Source organism: Echiichthys vipera, assembly GCF_963691815.1.
Source record: "Echiichthys vipera genome assembly, chromosome: 13".
NCBI lineage: Eukaryota > Metazoa > Chordata > Actinopteri > Perciformes > Trachinidae > Echiichthys > Echiichthys vipera.
In genome coordinates this window covers 26,948,342-26,968,209 of record NC_139838.1, presented here as the reverse complement: position 1 = coordinate 26,968,209, position 19,868 = coordinate 26,948,342, and the positions used below count along the sequence as shown (strand labels likewise).

The 19,868-nt window shown below is 48.1% G+C and overlaps 1 protein-coding gene across 1 annotated transcript in view; it reads right to left on the bottom strand.

The window, feature by feature from the left end:
- The window catches only part of dbpa (D site albumin promoter binding protein a), a 33,246-nt gene that overhangs the window by 947 nt on the left and 12,431 nt on the right, over nt 1-19,868 (bottom strand). Inside the window, exon 4 of the mRNA XM_083926301.1 lies at nt 1,010-1,263. Within this exon, the coding sequence (XP_083782427.1) occupies nt 1,010-1,263 (254 nt within the window). The remainder of the gene's footprint in view (nt 1-1,009; nt 1,264-19,868) is intronic.

Sequence of the window (19,868 nt, the reverse complement as noted above, 5' to 3'; positions counted from 1 at the left end):
GTCAGCGCAACTACAGAGCATGAAAAACGTGAAGATCACAGGACGAACAACCGCCACAAGAACAAATGAGGTCATCTTTAAAACACGGCCATTGAAAATACTCATTTCTGATTGGCTAGCAGGTGTCACATGACATTTTAAAGACAAGACGCCTCAGACACAGCGCTCGCCACAGAGTAGAGTGTATTAAAGGAGTAAGTACGGTTGGCGGTGAAAATAATATTAATAAATCTCAATGAAAGGCAATTCTCTCTGCGTTCAGCTGTACAGTCGAGCTCCGCTGAATGAGTTGACGACCTGCGGCCTATCAAAAGTCTGCGATGTCTGTTGAGGGTCTGTTGAGGGTCTGATGAGGGTCTGTTGAGGGTCTGTTGAGGGTCTGATGAGGGTCTGTTGAGGGTCTGATGAGAGTCTGATGAGGGTCTGATGAGGGTCAGATGAGGGTCTGTTGAGGGTCAGATGAGGGTCTGATGAGGGTCTGATGAGGGTCTGTTGAGGGTCTGATGAGGGTCTGATGAGGGTCAGATGAGGGTCTGATGAGGGTCTGTTGAGGGTCTGATGAGGGTCTGTTGAGGGTCTGTTGAGGGTCTGTTGAGGGTCTGTTGAGGGTCTGTTGAGGGTCTGATGAGGGTCTGTTGAGGGTCAGATGAGGGTCTGTTGAGGGTCTGTTGAGGGTCTATAACTGAGTCATACAAACCTGATTTTGTGCCTCAGCTGTAAGAATATTTGTCTATTTCTAGTCTGGTTGGAAAAGAAATAAGTATATTTAAACCCAACAATTGGGATTTTAAGGATGTTTTTGCACCTGTTTTGATCATTTCCTCCTTAAGTCATCATATAAAATGTATTTTTAGGACGTTTATGATATCCAGGTTTGTCTTTAACAGAACATAAAACCAGTAAAACCAGTAAAACCACAGAAAAGCTGTTAAAATAAATCACATTACCGAAAGGAAACGAGTCAGAAAGTGTTTTATGGGGCAGCAAAGAATTGTGGGAGATGTAGTACCTTCTGCTCATTGGGGACCAGCATCTTGCGGGCCTTCTTGATCATCGGCTGGGGCTTCAGCTCCTCGTCTGAGAAGCGGTGCCGTCGCGGGTCGAACGCCTCCTGGCCGGGCACGCTGGACAGCGCCAGGTCCGCTGGGTCGGGGTCGAAGTTCACCATGACGTCGTTGCTGCCGTTGGCGGCCACCGGAGGTCCGGAGGGTCCCGGAGGGCAAGTAGAAGTGGGTGACTGGTCCTGAGGCACCGCCCGACCACCTGGGGGAGAGAGAGAGAGAGAGGACGGCTCAGTTTGTTGATCTTAACACTTCAAACGTCTCTTCAGAAACTGGGGGGGGGGGGGGGGGGATCGATGATGTCAGTGCTTTACCGCGGCGTCTGCACACAAGCACATGCACTTAATATCCAGACGAAGCAGTCACACTGATGAGAGCTCTTTACAGCGCTCAGGGACTCTAACCTGCGAACAAATCCACAAACCAGCTCTCTGTACACCTTATTCCACTTATTCCCTCAGTGTCTTTCCGGATACGACCACCAGGAGGTGCCAGAGTTAAATAGTTTCATCTCTGTGCTCACAGAGGTCTCCAACAGAGCCAGATGTGGATGCAGAGATTTACGACACGAATGCAAAGCTGCTGCTGATTGTCAGGAGGCAGAAGGTCAGTGGAAGGTCAGAGGTCGCGCTCAGCTCCAGAACCTGGACGTGGGAGTGTTGCTCAAGGGCTTATTCTGTGATCCGACTGCACAGAAATCACAATAAAAGAGAGAGAGAGAGGGAGAGAGGAGGGTGCACGTGAGAGAGGAGACCGCCGGTTGGTTCCAGTTGAGTACAATCTGCTCGACAGCCCATTAAGACGCAATAAACACAGACTGGCTTCATTACTCATTTAGCTGTTCAATCACCGTCATCATCATCATCTGGTGTCATCTGCAGATTAGAGCCCATCTGCCCCCCGAGGACGCTCACATGTCAGAGAGCAGCAGCGGATCTAAAGGCTAACCCGCTGCACATGATAACGCCACAATCCTCAGAGGAGGTCCGATCACATTTAACTTGACCTCTGGACATTAACGTGAAAGCACGGTGCGTTTGGACCAGTGGAGCAAAGCACGGTGACGATATCGTTAGGATATAACAGCAGCTGGAGAGATGCAGTCTGAATAAAGCATCAAACTTTCAATTTAATTCTGTTTTCTGGGGCTTTTTCAGGTGGAATTCATCAGATTGATGTTAATTGAAAAGCTCTTTCTGAGTGGAAGTAGCAAGAGGGGGTCTGGTCATGTGAGGGGGGGCTGTGGTCGTGTTCATTTAAACTAAAAATCAGTATTTTCTACGCTGCACAAATCTCTCCTTGTCAGTGTTTAATCAGGATTGACTCAATCCTGTCACAGAGGCTCTCACAGCAGATCTAAATCCAAGGAGGACTTTGAATCGTATCTGCCGTGGAGCAGGGAGCCAGAGTTCTGGATGTACTGAAGTTTATCAAGGACTTTGAGAACGCCGCTGCGGCTGCTGCTGCTGCCGCTGCGGCTGCCGCTGCCGCTGCTGCTGCTGCTGTAGTCGAGGCTGCATGTTATCAAAGCGTGGATCAAAGTTTGAGCAGCACAGGAGGAGAGCGATGGGCGGTGACGTGTTATGATTTTGAGGTGGATGAATAAACAGCAGCTTCATCAGTTTTGGTGCCTGAAACCCTCCAGTGTGTGTGTGTGTGTGTGTGTGTGTGTGTGTGTGTGTGTGTGTGTGTGTGTGTGTGTGTGTGTGTGTGTGAGGGTTTAGCGTTGAGGCCGCTGGCAGCAGAGCGGCATGTGCTGCACCCTCCGTCTCTTCATCCAGAGAGCAGCGAGCCAAGAATGAGGCCGCGTCGAGATGAGTTGACCATAAAGAGGATTACCCTATAGCCAGCGGACGATATGTTCAAATCCAAACCAAAACAGGGGGCGGGAAATAAAGGTTCGCCTGTTTCTCCTCCTCTCTTTCGTCCAATAGTTCCTTTGCACGTTTAATAAGAAGTGAAAACTGTAAATCTACATATTGTGGTTTAAATCTCCTGCAGCATCTTCACTCTTTCCCCCGTATCAGTGACGCCGTTTCACCACCAGGTGTCGCTACGGAGCCAGAGGCTGGGAGCAGGGCAGCGGGTTCATATCACGCTGGATTTACAGCGAGCAGGAGAGATCAGGATCTAGTTTAACCCTTTGCTCGGCGTTCTGTGTGAGAAACATCAGCTGGTATCACTGAACGCACACACAGAGAGATCGTATCTGAACCGCAACGAGGAAATGAAAGAATATCTGCCCATAAATCATATATCATCATATCTCTCGTGCCTGTTTTGTCTTTAATAATGCTCTGTTGAAAGACTACAGATCATGGTTGGTCGGTCGGTCGCTGGTGTGGCGGTCGATTTCTCCCCCCCCCCTGATTCCAACGCAGCAGGATTTACAGGCATCTGACATGTACTGAAAACATTCTCATGGAATAAAATGAAATACACAAAACCAGGATTTTAAAACCCCCTGATGTTGTTGAAGTTGTCGTCTGTGTGGCAGTGCGTGGTGCTTTTTACCCCTGCAGCTATTCTGCATTAGCGCTGCTTCTCTTCTCTGAACTATGGGACCATGTGTAGTGAGTCTATTTTCAGTCCCATTTCTACACCAGCTGCTTCTTTTCCATCTCTGATACCTGGGAGAAAACTTTCCAAATCCTTCCTCTCTGGAACACAAGTGTTTATTGAGTCCGATCTGTCTTGTGGCAGCATTTGTAAGAAGCTTTCTTTCTTTCTTTCTTTTTTATGGCTCCGGGCTCCGAGCCACAGATTATAAATAACTGCAGAGCCTGTGACCAATATCAACTGGAAGCAGCGGTGGAAAGATTTCAGATCCTCGAGCACAATTCAACAGGAAAGAGACGTGTTGACGCTCCGTTATTGGACTTTTTCAGCAGCGGTGAGAGCAGAGATTAGGCCTCATTTCCCCCTCACATCAGGGTCACAATGTCAAAGATCTCCGTTTTCTTCTCTTCGGTGACCCCTGTGGCGATACGATGTAACTGCAGGTGTGTTTTTAGATCTCACTTTCACTTGTTGTGGTTTCATTTGTAGCTAGCCCCACCACAGCGACTTCCTGGTTGATCCAATGCGGCTGTTAAGACGCAACGTAACGCCCTTTCAAAATACGATTTTCCACATCCAAGCCTCGTATTTGTATTTTGAAATTTGAAAATTGTATTTTGACGGACGTTACGCCACACTGAACAGCCGGATACGGAAGTGCAGTTCTCTGAGTGTCCACTAGGGGCCGGTTTCATAACAGAGCAGTTTCTCATTGAGCCCCATGTTAAACAGCCGTTTACACAGCATAATTAAACCTGTTTAAGGACAAAAGAACATTCTAGTCTGTATGTTTAGCTCATATCTCCATGACAACACTGAGGGGGGTGATTTTTTTTGTATCAGGCTAGTTTTTGTTTGATTGGAGGTTAAGGTTATGAATAATTAAGGACGTGGCCTCTTGAGTGACAGCTAGCCTCTCGCCCTCACTTCTCCTCGGAGGTAAACGTCAGCCAGATGGACGTATCTCCCTCCCCCCAGGGTCACATACATGCCCTTTTTTGGTCAGAGGACATGAAGCGGAGTCAAAGTTTGACAAGATGGCGACTCCTGCAGATGAGAACGATTAATTTTTTTCACAGTCTACGGTCTGTAGTTAACGCTCTTTTACGCTCTAAATATATTTCAACTTACACAAATTTCCCGTTTGCTGCATCGCATCTTTGCATTGACTTTGCATGTTCTCGCAAACATCGCATGATTCTCTCTCATTTTACGCGGATGTGTTAAGTAGGAGAAAGAGCGTGAGTGAGCACATGTGTGGGATTAACAATGGCGACTTTCTGCCTCCCGTTAATAAATAATAATTGGTGTCTAATGGCAAATTCGCGTAGAGTTAAACTTTTGTGAACTTTGACCAGCGAAGTCGCAGCCTCGACCAATAGCAAAACAGCGTTGGGTTGACCCCCCCTAGCCCGTCATTGGTTGTAGTTTTCAGAGCATTGCTGTCCGCCAGATCTCAGCCGCTCTTTTCCTCACCGTTCATCTGCACACTGCCCACTCGGCCATGACACAGAGCTGGTTTCAAATCCGCAAAGTAAATGAAAATCTCTATTTTTTCTTTGTTTTACTGTGAAGACGATCGACTGTCAAATCCCAGAAACACATAAATGTCCTCATCCGTCAGAGACTTCGTGCAACCGGAGCATTTTGTAAACCTGGAAATGTCAGTCACCGCAACATGACTGACAGTGATTTGCTGCTTGACTGCTGCTTTGAGCCGTCAGTCATTTTTTTTGTACGCGTCAACCACAAAACCACAACCGGCTCCTCTGCAGGCGCTGAGAAGTCAGGATGATGTTCCACGGCAGGCAGGGGGTGCGAGCATTTCAGGGGGAGTCGACGGCCCCTGAAATCCAGCTGAAAACACTCGACTACACACTGAGCGAGCAGCGCTGGTACAAGACTGTGGAATTACGGGTATATAAACTTTGTGTTGGAGTTCAAACTCATGTCAAACCAAGATGAAATCTTCTTTTATTGTGTTTACATCGCGTCGTAAGTGGTGGAAAAAAAAGCTCGACTTCTCGTTTCTCCGATCTGCTCATGAACAACAGCTTGTATCGATAACACTTCAAGGTTTATCTGGATGTTGTCTCCCAGCTTAGAGCTCATATTTACACAGCCTCCAGCGTGACCTGAATGCATCCACCTGCTCTACAGTACAGCTCTCTTATCTGAGAGTGGAAACTTTTTTAGTGTATTTGGTTATTTTGGGCTCCCAGTTGTAATCAGACCTGGAAAACAAAGATCACATGGACACTCAAATACAGGACCGTCATCTGCATAAAAGCCAGCTAAGGTAAAGATATGTCAGTGTTATATTCACAGCTTCTTTATGATGCGTGGAATCTCTATGAATCTGTCCGTGTGTCTGTAACTCACGTACCTCCAAACATGTCCTACCAATGAAATTTGGCCCGATGGTGGCGCTATAACAACTTTATGTTTTGAGTCCAGATTAATCTTTGGAAACAGGCCGTGCTTATTTGCATCTCGGTAGATTTTCCGCCTATTTGAATTGTGTCCAGGTCAGTTTATTCGCTGCCCCTCCAACAAAGTTTGAGCAATCGTGCAGAACATCTCTGGACGAAGCTGGAAAAAGATACTTTGTCAGATTTTTGATGTTTCATACAGTTTTGCTACAGCTGGACTTATCCGGCTGTTAAGATGCTACATACAGACCTTTTAAAATATGATTTCCGGGTCCAAGCTGCTCCGAGTCTTGTATTTCTACAACGCCACAGTGCCATGTTCTCCGTTGTTTGAACAGATCTGAGTTTTTAAGAAATGTTGTACCGTATTTTCCGCACTATAAGTTGCACCTAAAAACCTTCAAATATCTCAAAAGCCGACAGTGCGCCTTATAACCCGGTGCTCCTTATATATGGACCAATATTGAGCCACAACAGGTCTCGCAACTACGTTGAGCAGCCGCCGACTCTATTTTCCCCAGTAGAAGAAGTAACGCGCGGTGCATGTTGAGATATACGACCGCGCGAAGCGTGCCGTTTCATTTCCATGTGTGTGTTTGTGTAAAGAGCCCAAAATGGCTCCTGTTAAGGGACACGCTTACGACGCAGAGTTTACACTCAAGGCCATTAGTCACGCAGCAGAACACGGGAATAGAGCAGCAGCCAGAGAGTTGAACATGAACCAATCAATGGTGCCGAAGTGGAGGAAGCAACAAGACGACCTCCCCTGACTGTTTTGGTGACGTTCCCTTTAGCGCAGCTCCATCTAATGGATGCAGAACGTAACCCCAGCCTCGACTGTAGCGTCTGTTCTATGCGCCTTATAATGTGGTGCACCTTATAGTGCGGAAAATACGGTAATTGTCTCTAATTGACGTCTGATGTGATCGTAATTGTTCACATGTTCGGCCATTGTTGTATGTTTTGTTTCAACGGAGCGTTTGGACCCGGGAATCGTATTTTGAAAGGGTGTTAAGTCCGACTGAACAGCCGGATAAAGGGAGGAATCTCTGTCTGTGTACGTATGTATGACTGGCCTTCGCATACCTCGAGAACCATTCATCCGATCGACCCTACAAGAGGCGCTTTTGGGGCCCAAGAGATCGGCCGGTTCTGAACTGGCACTCCCCAAAATGAGCACTTAGTTCGTAAGTGCATGGTGTGACAATTTTCTGTTTTAATTAATCATTTAAAAAAGTATATCATGCATTTGTATCCTCAGTTGCAGCCCTGTCCATTCTACAAAGTGTACACATGTTTATGCACACCAGAAAAAAAATCATCTTTGGATACAAGTGCTGTTTACATCCCCATAATGCAATGCTCCATATATGCTCCTCATCATCCGTCTATACATCCTCTGGTCCATCTGTTTGTCCGCGAAGCAGCGGCTCCATCAGATGAACTGCTGCTGGCTTCATCTGACTCTCTGGCAGCTGGACGGGGCTGATCCTGGATAAGTCTGCCCAAAAGCCCCGTCCTAATAACAACCATTACGGGCAAAAAGTTGAAACAGATCCAAGAACACGGCTCCCGGTAAACAGCCGCCAAGCAGAGCCCAGCCTGGCTTCATTTCCTGTCTGTGAGCGGGAGCCATTTGGACTCTCGGATCCTCTCTGTGCTTTCATTAATTTAGCTGAGATTATGTGTGTTTTTTTCTCTTTCCGCCTGTCGATCTCTGCTTCTCCATGTCTCTTTGTCCATCGGTGTGTGAAGTTCACTGCCTCCAATAGAATAATAGTTATTTTGACTTTAAAAGAAATCACTTAAGCCAAAGCTTCTGCGTTAACCGAAGGTCTTATTTGGTGAAATTCAAGGACTCTAAGGTTTAGAATGAGAGCCTTCATTTCTAATTCATGTTCCTGTCAAGTCATGAAACCCTAGATTGCTTCATTTTGAAAAAGGCTGCTGCTTCATCGAAAACCTCCATCACAGGCTCAGCCTCAGGATGTGAAGCGTCGAGCCTCGGACGGAGCGAAAAGAAGCGTATGGATGAGTTTGGGCGACGGATCTTAACTCAAGAACGTGGAGAACTTTCCCAGTCACCTTTCAGAGACTTAAAAACAAAGCCTTATCGAGGTTCAGGTGAATTTGACAGAAGAAAATGTTGAATCTTTCCCTCTTGAGCCGCCATTTTGCTCCAGTGTTCAGAAAGCGTGCAGGGAGGAATGAGCCGTCGTGGGCAGAGACGCCCACAGAGGCAGAAAATAGACAGGTTGAGGTTTGAGAGTCAGGTGAGCAGCTCTTCCTCTTGACTAATCGCTCGCTTGATCTAACTATACTCTCCCTCGAGCCACCTACACGTGAAACCATGTGAAGCCGAATGCAACAAACTCACTGCGGCTCTTCGAGGGATTTTGGGAAATGTAGGAACCGGAGAAGTGGAAGTGGGAGAAACGAAAAGACGTAACCAAAGCTCAAAGAGCCTACTCAAATACAAACTTCCCTTCGTCACCATCAGCATCCTCCTCCCCCTAAATCTGTTTAAGCCTTTCCCTGTTTCAGTTTGGAATAAAGAGAAATTATGCAATTACTGGGAGAATGGTAATTATACTAATTACACCAGGATGGAGGTCACAATTAACCTTGATTGTGATTACTATGGTTGAGACATTTTCAGTGGTTTCAAGTACTTCACTGCGTTTAAAACTCATAAGGTTTGAAACTGAGGTGTCCAGTTAGCAGCAGTAACACTAACCGCAATAAAAGTACTTATAGTAGCAGTAGTACAGTACCCTCACTTATAGTAGCAGCCATGACAGTACTACAAACAGCAGCAGTAGCAGTACTAGTAGTAGTTTTGCAGGAAACAGCTGTAGAAGCAGTACTAGTGGTGCTAGGCCTAAAGTACTCCTCTCAGCAGCAGTACAAGGAGCCGTTCCAGTGTTTGTAGTCTCAGCAGTGGTACTAAAGGCATTACTACCAGAACTAAGAAGTAGTGGCGTCAGCAGGACTGCAAACGACAGCAGTAGTATGAGGAGTAGTGGCCATAATAGTAGTTTATATAGGTCCCGTCCACGCGATTGAAAACTACCTTTTTTCCTCTGTCGTCCTCGACTCAAGAAATCACTGCGTCCACAGGAAACCAGGTGCAGCGACTCCAAACGCTGTAGTACACATGCCAGGCCTGGAGGTGGCGCTGTAACTGCCACAGAAATACACCAACAACAGAGAAGCTGGGCCTCATTCAGTCCCATGCATGTGGCTCAGAGTCCAGTTCAGTAAACAGTCTCTGGGTCCGTCTCTGTCCTCTCTTGCAGCAGCACTGTTGTTGTTATGTGACGCCGCGGGGTCAGAGGTCGGAGGTCGGAGGTGGGGCCATGACGGCATCCTTTATCAAAGTATGAGGATTCGCCGTCCAGACAACAACGCCACGGGGGGGCGTTTTCAAATCTTCCCACTCTGGGACCCGGTTTCAAAAGATCCCGTTTTCAGGCTCCGATAACGCCGGCTCCGTGTGGATGATCGCCCGAAACGATACATAAGTTGTGCAGTTGGAGAAATAAACGCGTCTCGGTGTGGACGGGCCCTTAGTCTGGCTCTCTGGCTGTGAAGCGCTGGGATAAAGCCTGACATCTTCGGGCCCCTTCTACTATCTCCGCTATCTACTTTGCAAGGGCGTCGCTGGCTTAACGCTGCCCAAGACGAGTGTGATTGGTTTAAAGAAGCCAAACAAGCCAGAGTGTTCCTTTTCTCCCTTATCCCAGAATGATAAGACATACAAACCCAAATTACACACAAATTACAGTGCATTACTTTCCCTGGTTATATGTGAAGAACAGTGAAAGAGGACAGGCTGAGCTGGCAATGCAAGACTGTGCACAGCGCTCTCAGCAGCAGAACGTATTACTTAGGATGTATTTGTAGTAGCAGTGGTACAATCAGCATTTGTTGTGATAGCAGAACTAATATAAGTCGCAGTAATCAGATAAAGAGCGAGAGCAGCGCTTCATTTCCTGCTCAGTCCTCTCTGAGTGGACGACGTGCACATGAACTGTGAGCTCCGCCGGCAGCTGTTCGTACCAAACACAGACACATGCGCTGGAAATTCAATACACACGTGGAATATGATATAGGAAGTGTGTTACGTAAAGAGGGCTCCCCTCCCTGTAACGTAAACACACCACCGTCACTGACTGCAGGCGGCCATGTTTGGCCTCTTCCCCATCAGATCCTTCCTTCACAACAGCAGCAGCTACATGACCGACTGTGAGCTTCAATTACAAGTACAAACAATGGCCACACACACACACACACACAAGCACACACACACACACACACACAAACACAAACACGCACACACACACACACCCTCAGCACTGCAACTAACTATCATGTTTATTATAAACTGGTCTGTCAATTATGTTTTTATTAAGTGTTTTGTCTTAAAAATAGCGTTTTCAAATGTCCAAAAATATTAAATATAAATATATGGCAAGACATTTAAGTCTCTTACTCTTACTGGGATAATCTTTCAGGCTGTTCGTGATTCTCACCAGTCACCAGATCCAGGAACATTTCCATCAAGAGACAGACCAGAAGATGAGGAGGGAGCCGGACCGACCATCGTTTTTAGGAGCTTGGCGCTGTTTTTGCCACTTCTAGTTGAAAATATCGGCACTTTCCACTGTCGCTTGTGTCACGGCAAAGACAAAAAAGCACAGATCGACGGGAAACGCCTGTGAGTGTTGTGCTTTTATCGATGTACGCTCTGATAGCATGTTGTTAGCCGTGTAGTTAGCCCTCAGCTAACGTAGCGTAAATCCAGAAAACAAGCTTATGTCATTGTTACAATAACAAAAGGTGCAGGCAGCGTTTGGAAAAAAACTCAACAGGGGATGATGGTGTGAGGCCGGACGGATGCGTGTCCCATCGACGTGGTGCCAAGAGTCTTGTAATCATCTGACCAGATTTCTGAAAACTGGAGGCATTTCCACTTCGGAAGCTAATATATCATTAAAATATCCAATTTTATTATTTATGAAATGTAAAAGGGGGAAAATTCCAGTTGCATCTTTCTTGCCACATAAAATATTAATTCATTTGTGATCGTATTTTAAAGACAGGGACATTTTAGTTTAGTTTTATTACTTTAGCACTGTATTATTTTAGTACTATATATAAGTACTATATTATATCTCCAAAACTATTGATTGTGTTTTATATAAGTTAGCCAGACTGCCTCCAAGAAGCGTGTACTCCATGCAGATTATCTGTGAGAGAGGAGACACGGGCGCGTTCACAGGAATCCGGTGCACGTGCACTGACGAGCACTCGATGGGAGGGAGCAGAGGAGCTCGGTGGTAGAGGGGGAGGGGCGTGAGAGTTGTAAATATTCAGAATTTTGAGTCAGCTCAGACTTGTCGACTGAATACAAATAAAAAAGGAAATCTAATTTGCGTAGAATTAAAGAAAAGCCCCAAGCTTTTTTAATTCTGCACTAATTTAAGTGATTATCGAGGCTTCATCTGTAACATCTGGTTCTGCTCTCAGTTCACGGTTTCACTGACGTCCCTCACACACAGACGTCCCTGTACTACGCACGCCCAGGCGGCGGCAGCAGGCTCTGACTCGCCTCTGCACACACAAACAAACACACGGCCAGGCACGTGCACGTACACACGAGTGTGCAAGAACACCAGTGGACACACAAACACACCAGAAACAATTCCGTCCAGGTGACACACCCCGGGAGTCCTGTTCCTTGTGTCAACACACTGGCGGAGAGTTATGTCACCACGTGTTTCTAAATCACTGCTTACGCTCGGCCAAGCGTCAGTTCAGATTATCAGACACTGGACACATGACAGGACTGGACCCTCGTAGTAAGGGATTTTGTGTGTTTACCTTTAACTGCAGCAAAGCTTCTCTGCTGATTTAAAACACTTTAATGTAGAATCAGTCAAAGTGTGCACTGACAGCTGTGTTCCCTTTTTTTTACAGCAGAAAATTCATAGTAAACTCAAACAAGATCTGTGCAGTGAGCCTGTCCTCAGCAGCAAAACAACAGCATGAATGCCTTTCCTTCAAACGCCATCTTGTTTTCATGACAAGCGAGCTCTTGTGCGAATATTAACTCTGTAAGAGGCAAAGTCTTAAGTAGAGTGACGTAGCAGCACCGCAAAACCTCTTAGGGTAGAGGTCAAAGCTTAACCATGATCGCCACCGCCCAACCTTGAGGTAGTTTTAGATGACTTAACATCAATAACAGCAATCCTAAGCAGGTCGTCAGACTGAAAATGGCACTATGAGGCTCCAGTGAGAGGAGGGAATGCATCCAGTGAGACATGTGTGAGCTGCAGATCCATGAGTTTGAAGCATAGACGGTTTAATGAAGGCGTATCAGAAGCCAAAACGCTGCACAGTGATTCACCAAATGATGAGACGAGCTTTTGCAACTCTGTTCCCATTTCAAGTTAATCGAAATGTTGAACAAAGGTCAGCTTCGTTGCAAACCGAGCTTCTGCTAGTGCTAGCATTAACCGCTAACTTAAGAGAAACTGCAGATTTTCAACCGGTTCTGCGTCACTGCAGCGAACGGCTCCAACGACCGCAGGCAAAACTCCACCGGACGACTCCGGTCGGCCACTAGTAATCAGCTGTTTTCCTCTTTAGCATTTAGCTTAGCGCAGCACCATTAAAACAACCTTCCGTGCAAACGTGTTCACGACAGGTTTCAAAAAACCAAGATGGCGACGGCCAAAATGCTAAACTTTACACCGTCTGTGCTGAGGACCAACTCAAGTGGGACTTCTGGAAGTGCAGCGGGGAGTGTGAGCTCTTGAGACCTACGGGGCAGGTTTATTAGTAGTGCATTATGTACACGATTCATGCTTTTGTGTCTGGGAATAACCTGTGACAAGGAGCTAGCTCTTAGAAAAGGAGGCGAATGCTAGAGGATGCAACTCTGTGTCATGGCAGGTGTATTGCTCCGGATCAAATGAAGCGTAGCGTCAAGTGTGTCTGGACGAGCGGTTCTCGAGAGCCACCGGAGTCGAGGCAATCGGCGCGTTCTGAACAGGCACATTTGTGAACGAGCGCCGCGTTTACGACAAGTGAAACATGCTTTAACATCGCGTTAGCACCCTTAGCGTGCGCTTGATGCCTAACACAGTCGCTGGGATCTGGCGATTCGGGGGCAAGTGCGCTAAAAAAGTTCCTAAACAATCGTCGGTGCTGCTGAGAAAACAAGCCGACGCACTCCGGTGTGTTGTGACGAAAACCACGAAGGTAGCAGATCAGGAAGAAAAGGTCGTTTGAGTCGTTTTTTAAAAAGGTCAAATACATTTTGAAAGCTGCTGGTAATTCTGAATACGTTGCTATGGCGAATCTGTGAATTTGTTGAGTCGTTAGGCGATAATTGAAAGCTTTGTGTCGTTCCTTAACAGCACACATGTACTTCTGCATAAAGAGCTGCTTTAAAATTCAATTTAGCTCCGTGTTTACTCAGCCCTCCTAAAGATTTTCTCCTGCTCCGTCCTCTGTTTATTCTCTCTGTAATCTCCACTGTTTCCTCTCCCTCGCTTTATCTCCCTCCACTTTCCCTCCTGCCTAGCTCTCTCTCCTTCCTCCCCCCTCCCTCTCCCTCTCCCTCTCCCTTTTTTCTCTTGCCTGCTGGCTCTCTCGCTCCGATGCTTTCTGCAGCGGCACGTGACGTGGCGGCCGCACATGGCCCGGGCGTGTGAGAGCCAGCCAGAGAGAGACAGAGAGAGAGAGCGAGGTTTCAAAACATGCAAAGGGAACGCTCTTGACTCGCTCTCCCCCTCCAGCACCGCTCTCTCCCTCTCTCTCTGAGTGCAGAGTCAGTGTCTTGTTTAACCCTTCCCTCGCCGGGATTAATCACAGCCCTGAATGTTAAATCAGCGACTGCCTCGGCGTGGCATTATCCAGCACTCTCCTCTTTTAAAGACACAGCGGTTCACAGTAAATCCCAAACAGCACACGGCCAGATTCCCACTGAATTCATCTTTTAATACCTGAATTTTACCCCTACTGTAGATCTCTCTGCAGGGTTTATCTGGTCTCTTCCAGTCTAGACGCTGGTATTTGGTTTCTGCGGTAGAAAGCTGGGGAAGTCGTATACCATATGTCGTTGCTGAGGCCAAGGACGGACGCTCTAATCAGAGCTCGGATTGTTTGTCTGCAGGAGAAAGTGACCACGGTGATATGAGCTGCAGTCATTTTGGACTGCTGACCTTTTCTCTACGCGCTTAGTTTTGATATTCTTCCTCTCAGCACGTGAAGGCAAAAATGCAGCACATCAAACATATTTACATTTATTTTGAATGTAAAACAGCAGCTCACGGGTCTTGGAACTTCCTCTTGTGAGAGGAGATCATTGTTGTGGTTGAGAGATGATGTCTAAAAGCAAATGAAAAGCTAAACCGTTGCCGATGGTTCCCGTGGTTGCATGTCGGCCTCGTTTGCTCTCTACACGGACTGTTGACCTGCATGCAGCCGAAGCATCCTGCAATGTGATTGGTCAATACAACTCAAGACCACAAACGGAAACCAGAACGCTTCCGCTGCCCAGATCCTGTCCCGTTCACCGTCGCCTCCAGATTCAGTTTAAAGAGCTTATATTGAGCTAAATGCTAACGTCCACATGCTAACATGCTCACAACAACAGGGCTAGCTATGTTAAAGCTTCAGTCAGCAAGTTGAGCTGAATCAAAATTTTGAATATTTACAACTCTCACGCCCCTCCCCCTCTACCTCCTCTGCTCCCTCCCATCGAGTGCTCGTCAGTGCACGTGCACCAGATTCCTGTGAACGCACCCGTCTCTTCTCTCACAGATAATCAGCATGGCGTAAACGCTACATGGAGTTTAAATCCAGAAATGTCAACCTGGTAATGGTGCTGAGGGAAAACGTAAAAGAAAAACACACAAACGGAAGTCGCTACAGCGTAATTACAAAAAGAAACACTCATGAAGGACAGGTTTAAATCTACTGGTGGCATGTTCAGCTTCATTTCTGGGGGTTTGGACTCCGTTTAAACGTGTGGTTGTTCGATGTCTGGAGATCTTGTGGGCGCATAGATATGTGGCAGCCCTTCCCCTCTGGAGTTAAGACTTTGGATCAACCTGTTTAAAAAAACAAGATCTAGTGTATGAATAAGTAATTACCACATCTAATGCAAATGTCGGTTTAAAGACCCAGATCCTAATGCTGCTGCTGGTTTGTTTGCCTCTTTTTTTTAGAGCCCGTATTCCAATATGTGTGTTCACCGCCACTTATCACCGTCTCTCCCTGTCCGTCTCTCCCTGTCCGTCTCTCCCTGTCCATCTCTCCCTGTCCGTCTCTTCGTGTCCGTCTCTTCGTGTCCGTCTCTCCCTGTCCGTCTCTCCCTGTCCGTCTCTCCCTGTCCGTCTCTTCGTGTCCGTCTCTCCCTGTCTGACTCTCCCTGTCCGTCTCTCCCTGTCTGACTCTCCCTGTCCGTCTCTTCGTGTCCATCTCTCCCTGTCCGTCTCTCCCCGTCCGTCTCTCCCTGTCCGTCTCTCCCCGTCCGTCTCTTCGTGTCCGTCTCTCCCTGTCCATCTCTCCCTGTCCGTCTCTTCGTGTCCATCTCTACCTGTCCGTCTCTCCCTGTCTGTCTCTTCGTGTCTGTCTCTCCCTGTCCGTCTCTTCGTGTCCGTCTCTCCCTGTCCGTCTCTCCCTGTCCGTCTCTTCGTGTCCGTCTCTACCTGTCCGTCTCTCCCTGTCTGTCTCTCCCTATCCGTCTCTTCGTGTCCATCTCTCCCTGTCCGTCTCTCCCTGTCCGTCTCTTCGTGTCCATCTCTACCTGTCCGTCTCTCCCTGTCTGTCTCTTCGTGTCTGTCTCTCCCTGTCCGTCTCTTCGTGTCCGTCTCTCCCTGTCCGTCTCTCCCTGTCCGTCTCTTCGTGTCCGTCTCTACCTGTCCGTCTCTCCCTGTCTGTCTCTCCCTATCCGTCTCTTCGTGTCCATCTCTCCCTGTCCGTCTCTCCCTGTCCGTCTCTTCGTGTCTGTCTCTCCCTGTCCGTCTCTTCGTGTCTGTCTCTCCCTGTCCGTCTCTCCCTGTCCGTCTCTTCGTGTCCGTCTCTCCCTGTCCGTCTCTTCGTGTCTGTCTCTCCCTGTCCGTCTCTTCGTGTCTGTCTCTCCCTGTCCGTCTCTCCCTGTCCGTCTCTACCTGTCCGTCTCTCCCTGTCCGTCTCTTCGTGTCCGTCTCTCCCTGTCCGTCTCTCCCTGTCCGTCTCTTCGTGTCTGTCTCTCCCTGTCCGTCTCTCCCTGTCCGTCTCTACCTGTCTGTCTCTCCCTGTCCGTCTCTTCGTGTCCGTCTCTTCGTGTCCGTCTCTACCTGTCTGTCTCTCCCTGTCCGTCTCTTCGTGTCCGTCTCTTCGTGTCCGTCTCTCCCTGTCCGTCTCTACCTGTCTGTCTCTCCCTGTCCGTCTCTTCGTGTCTGTCTCTCCCTGTCCGTCTCTCCCTGTCCGTCTCTACCTGTCTGTCTCTCCCTGTCCGTCTCTTCGTGTCCGTCTCTCCCTGTCCGTCTCTCCCTGTCCGTCTCTTCGTGTCCGTCTCTTCGTGTCCGTCTCTCCCTGGCCGTCTCTTCGTGTCCGTCTCTCCCTGTCTCTCCCTGTCCGTCTCTTCGTGTCCGTCTCTCCCCGTCCGTCTCTTCGTGTCCGTCTCTCCATGTCCGTCTCTCCCTGTCCGTCTCTTCGTGTCCGTCTCTCCCTGTCTGTCTCTCCCTGTCCGTCTCTTCGTGTCTGTCTCTCCCTGTCCATCTCTTTGTGTCTGTCTCTCCCTGTCCGTCTCTCCCCGTCCGTCTCTCCCCGTCCGTCTCTTCGTGTCCGTCTCTCCCTGTCCGTCTCTCCCTGTCCGTCCCTTCGTGTCCATCTCTCCCTGTCCATCTCTTTGTGTCTGTCTCTCCCTGTCCGTCTCTCCCCGTCCGTCTCTCCCCGTCCGTCTCTTCGTGTCCGTCTCTCCCTGTCCGTCTCTCCCTGTCCGTCCCTTCGTGTCCGTCTCTCCCTGTCCATCTCTTCGTGTCCATCTCTTCGTGTCCGTCTCTCCCTGTCCGTCTCTCCCTGTCCGTCCCTTCGTGTCCATCTCTCCCTGTCCGTCTCTTCGTGTTCATCTCTCCCTGTCCGTCTCTCCCCGTCCGTCTCTTCGTGTCCATCTCTTCGTGTCCATCTCTTCGTGTCCGTCTCTCCCTGTCCGTCTCTCCCTGTCCGTCTCTCCCCGTCCGTCTCTCCCCGTCCGTCTCTTCGTGTCCGTCTCTCCCTGTCCGTCTCTCCCTGTCCGTCCCTTCGTGTCCGTCTCTCCCTGTCCATCTCTTCGTGTCCATCTCTTCGTGTCCGTCTCTCCCTGTCCGTCTCTCCCTGTCCGTCCCTTCGTGTCCATCTCTCCCTGTCCGTCTCTTCGTGTTCATCTCTCCCTGTCCGTCTCTCCCCGTCCGTCTCTTCGTGTCCATCTCTTCGTGTCCATCTCTTCGTGTCCGTCTCTCCCTGTCCGTCTCTCCCTGTCCGTCTCTCCCTGTCCGTCTCTCCCTGTCCGTCTCTTCGCGTCGGTGCGTCAGCAGCTTCTAAAAAAGTGCACATATTCCCATGAAGTTTGGTGGATGAAGGGTCAAATGCAGAGACGTGGGTGAGTATTGACATTGTCTCTCTCTCCAGGTGCCCGTACCTCGTTTTACGTGCAGTTTATTAAGTGATTAAGGGCCGGCCTTTGTAGTAGCCACGGTAAATGCGCGCGGCAGATGCTTCCTTCTTAAACACACCTCAGTTCACTGAGTTCATGCGTCCTGCAGCCCGCAGCCTGCAGCTCAGCTCAGGCTCACGGGAACCTGAGGTTTAAATAAAAGTGCATTTGTTGACGGGGTTTCTGACGGAGGGAGTTGACCTGAAAATGATGAAGCCGCAGCCTGAGAACAGCTGATTTGAGCTGCGATTTGAGGCGATTCGAGTTTCCTTTGATAACAACGGACGTGCTCTTTAGGGAGACAAGAAAAGAGCCTTTTCAGGTTGTAGCTCAGTGGGCGTTCGCTCGGTCGAAAGAGCACCATTAGCGTGTACCATTAGAATCGTGCTTCGCTCGTCACCTCGTGAGCAACACTGAAGTGTGAAACTGAGTTATTAAGTGAACTGACATGAAACCAAACATGTGCATGTGGATCAGATAATCATAACCTCTTTATTCTCCATGTTCTTCCTCTGGTTAAATCTCTCTCTGCTGCTCTGTAGTAACACTTCACTTCCACAGCGACCCGAGGGATTTCTGGCTGGATGCATCGTGCTCAGCCCAGTCACGTGTTTATAATTCAGAATAAAGAGCACGCACACACACACAGGCACACACACACACACACACACACGAACGAACACACACACACACACACGAGCATGTTCACATTAAAGCCTAAACAGTTGCATGCAAATGCTGAAACAAAGAGGACACGTTCGAACTTCAGTGGACTGCACACACACAAAGGCACGCATGCACACAAGCACACAAGCACACACTGATGGCGTATATTCATAGACTCTCACAGAAGCACTCAGGGCACACACACACACACACACGCACACACACGCACACACACACTCAGAGCCTTGCAGCAGTATCCATTGGTATTCGCTCCTCTGTAGCAGCTCTGCTTCTTTCTTCCAAGCATCTCTCTTCCGCCTGCGTCTCGTTTTCTCTCTCTCATTTTTTTTTTTTTTACTAATTCATGTTTTATTTCGAGCTTCTCTGCAGCTCGTTCTCACTGTGAAACTCTCGCAGGACTTTTAGCATCTTTCTGCTCATTTCACACTCATCTGTGCCGTTTCAAGCAGCAACAGAAACTCTTGTTGTTTACGGCTCCGAATGAAAAGACAATACTTCTGTTCCTTCATCTCTGACTGTAGCTGCACACACACACGCTTTGTTAGTGTATTAAAAGTGTGTAAATGGTGTGAAAAGCACAGGTATGAGTGCAGAGGTGCTTATCACTGCATGATAGAAACGGTCCGACAGAGGTCAGGCATCATTTACTAAACAACATGTAAACAACAAAGCGGGAGCAGCAGCCGGTGCACGCCGACTTAAAAAATGAACCTCAGCTGCTGGAGCAGGCGCAAACAAACAGCTTCGTTGTTGTCATGTTTGTGTGTGTGCACATTAAGCTAACTGCTAGTGTTTTAACGCTGCACGCATCAACATTTTTACATAATCAGTGCATAAGGTGATAATTGGGAAAGGTGTTTATTGCGATGATGAGCTGGGAGGGAATCGTTTCCGAACTCTGCAGGATTTTTAGCATCTTTCTGCTCATTTCACTCGTCTGTGCAGTTTCCAGCAGCAACAGAAAAGCTTTTATAGTGAAAAAGCTCTAAGAACCCACTTCCCGCTCCCCGCTAAGCATGAAATGTCAAACAGACAAAGTAAGTGCATATAGCTGGTAAATATAGTGGAGGAATTAGCAGCTGAAACGACAGATGCACTCAGGTGGGCAGAAACAAGTTCATGCTAATATCGCTGTATCTGCTGCATTGATTGCTAACATGGATCTGCAGGGATGGTTTTTATTTAAAGTTAGCATCGCCCTGGTTCACGCAACAAACAGCCAAAGGGTTTTTGCCAAATTCATTTTGGATTGTTGCCGAAAATAAGATGTGGCGGAAAAACGACGCAGGTGCGGATCCAGGGGTGTCTCAAAATTATCACAGAGGGATAACCCCAAATCGTAATAGTGAAAGACAGGAAAGAGGCAAAAAAACACAAAACAGTATAAAGCCGCTACAGCAGGGGTGTCAATCTGATCCAGTAAAGGGCCGTGTGGCT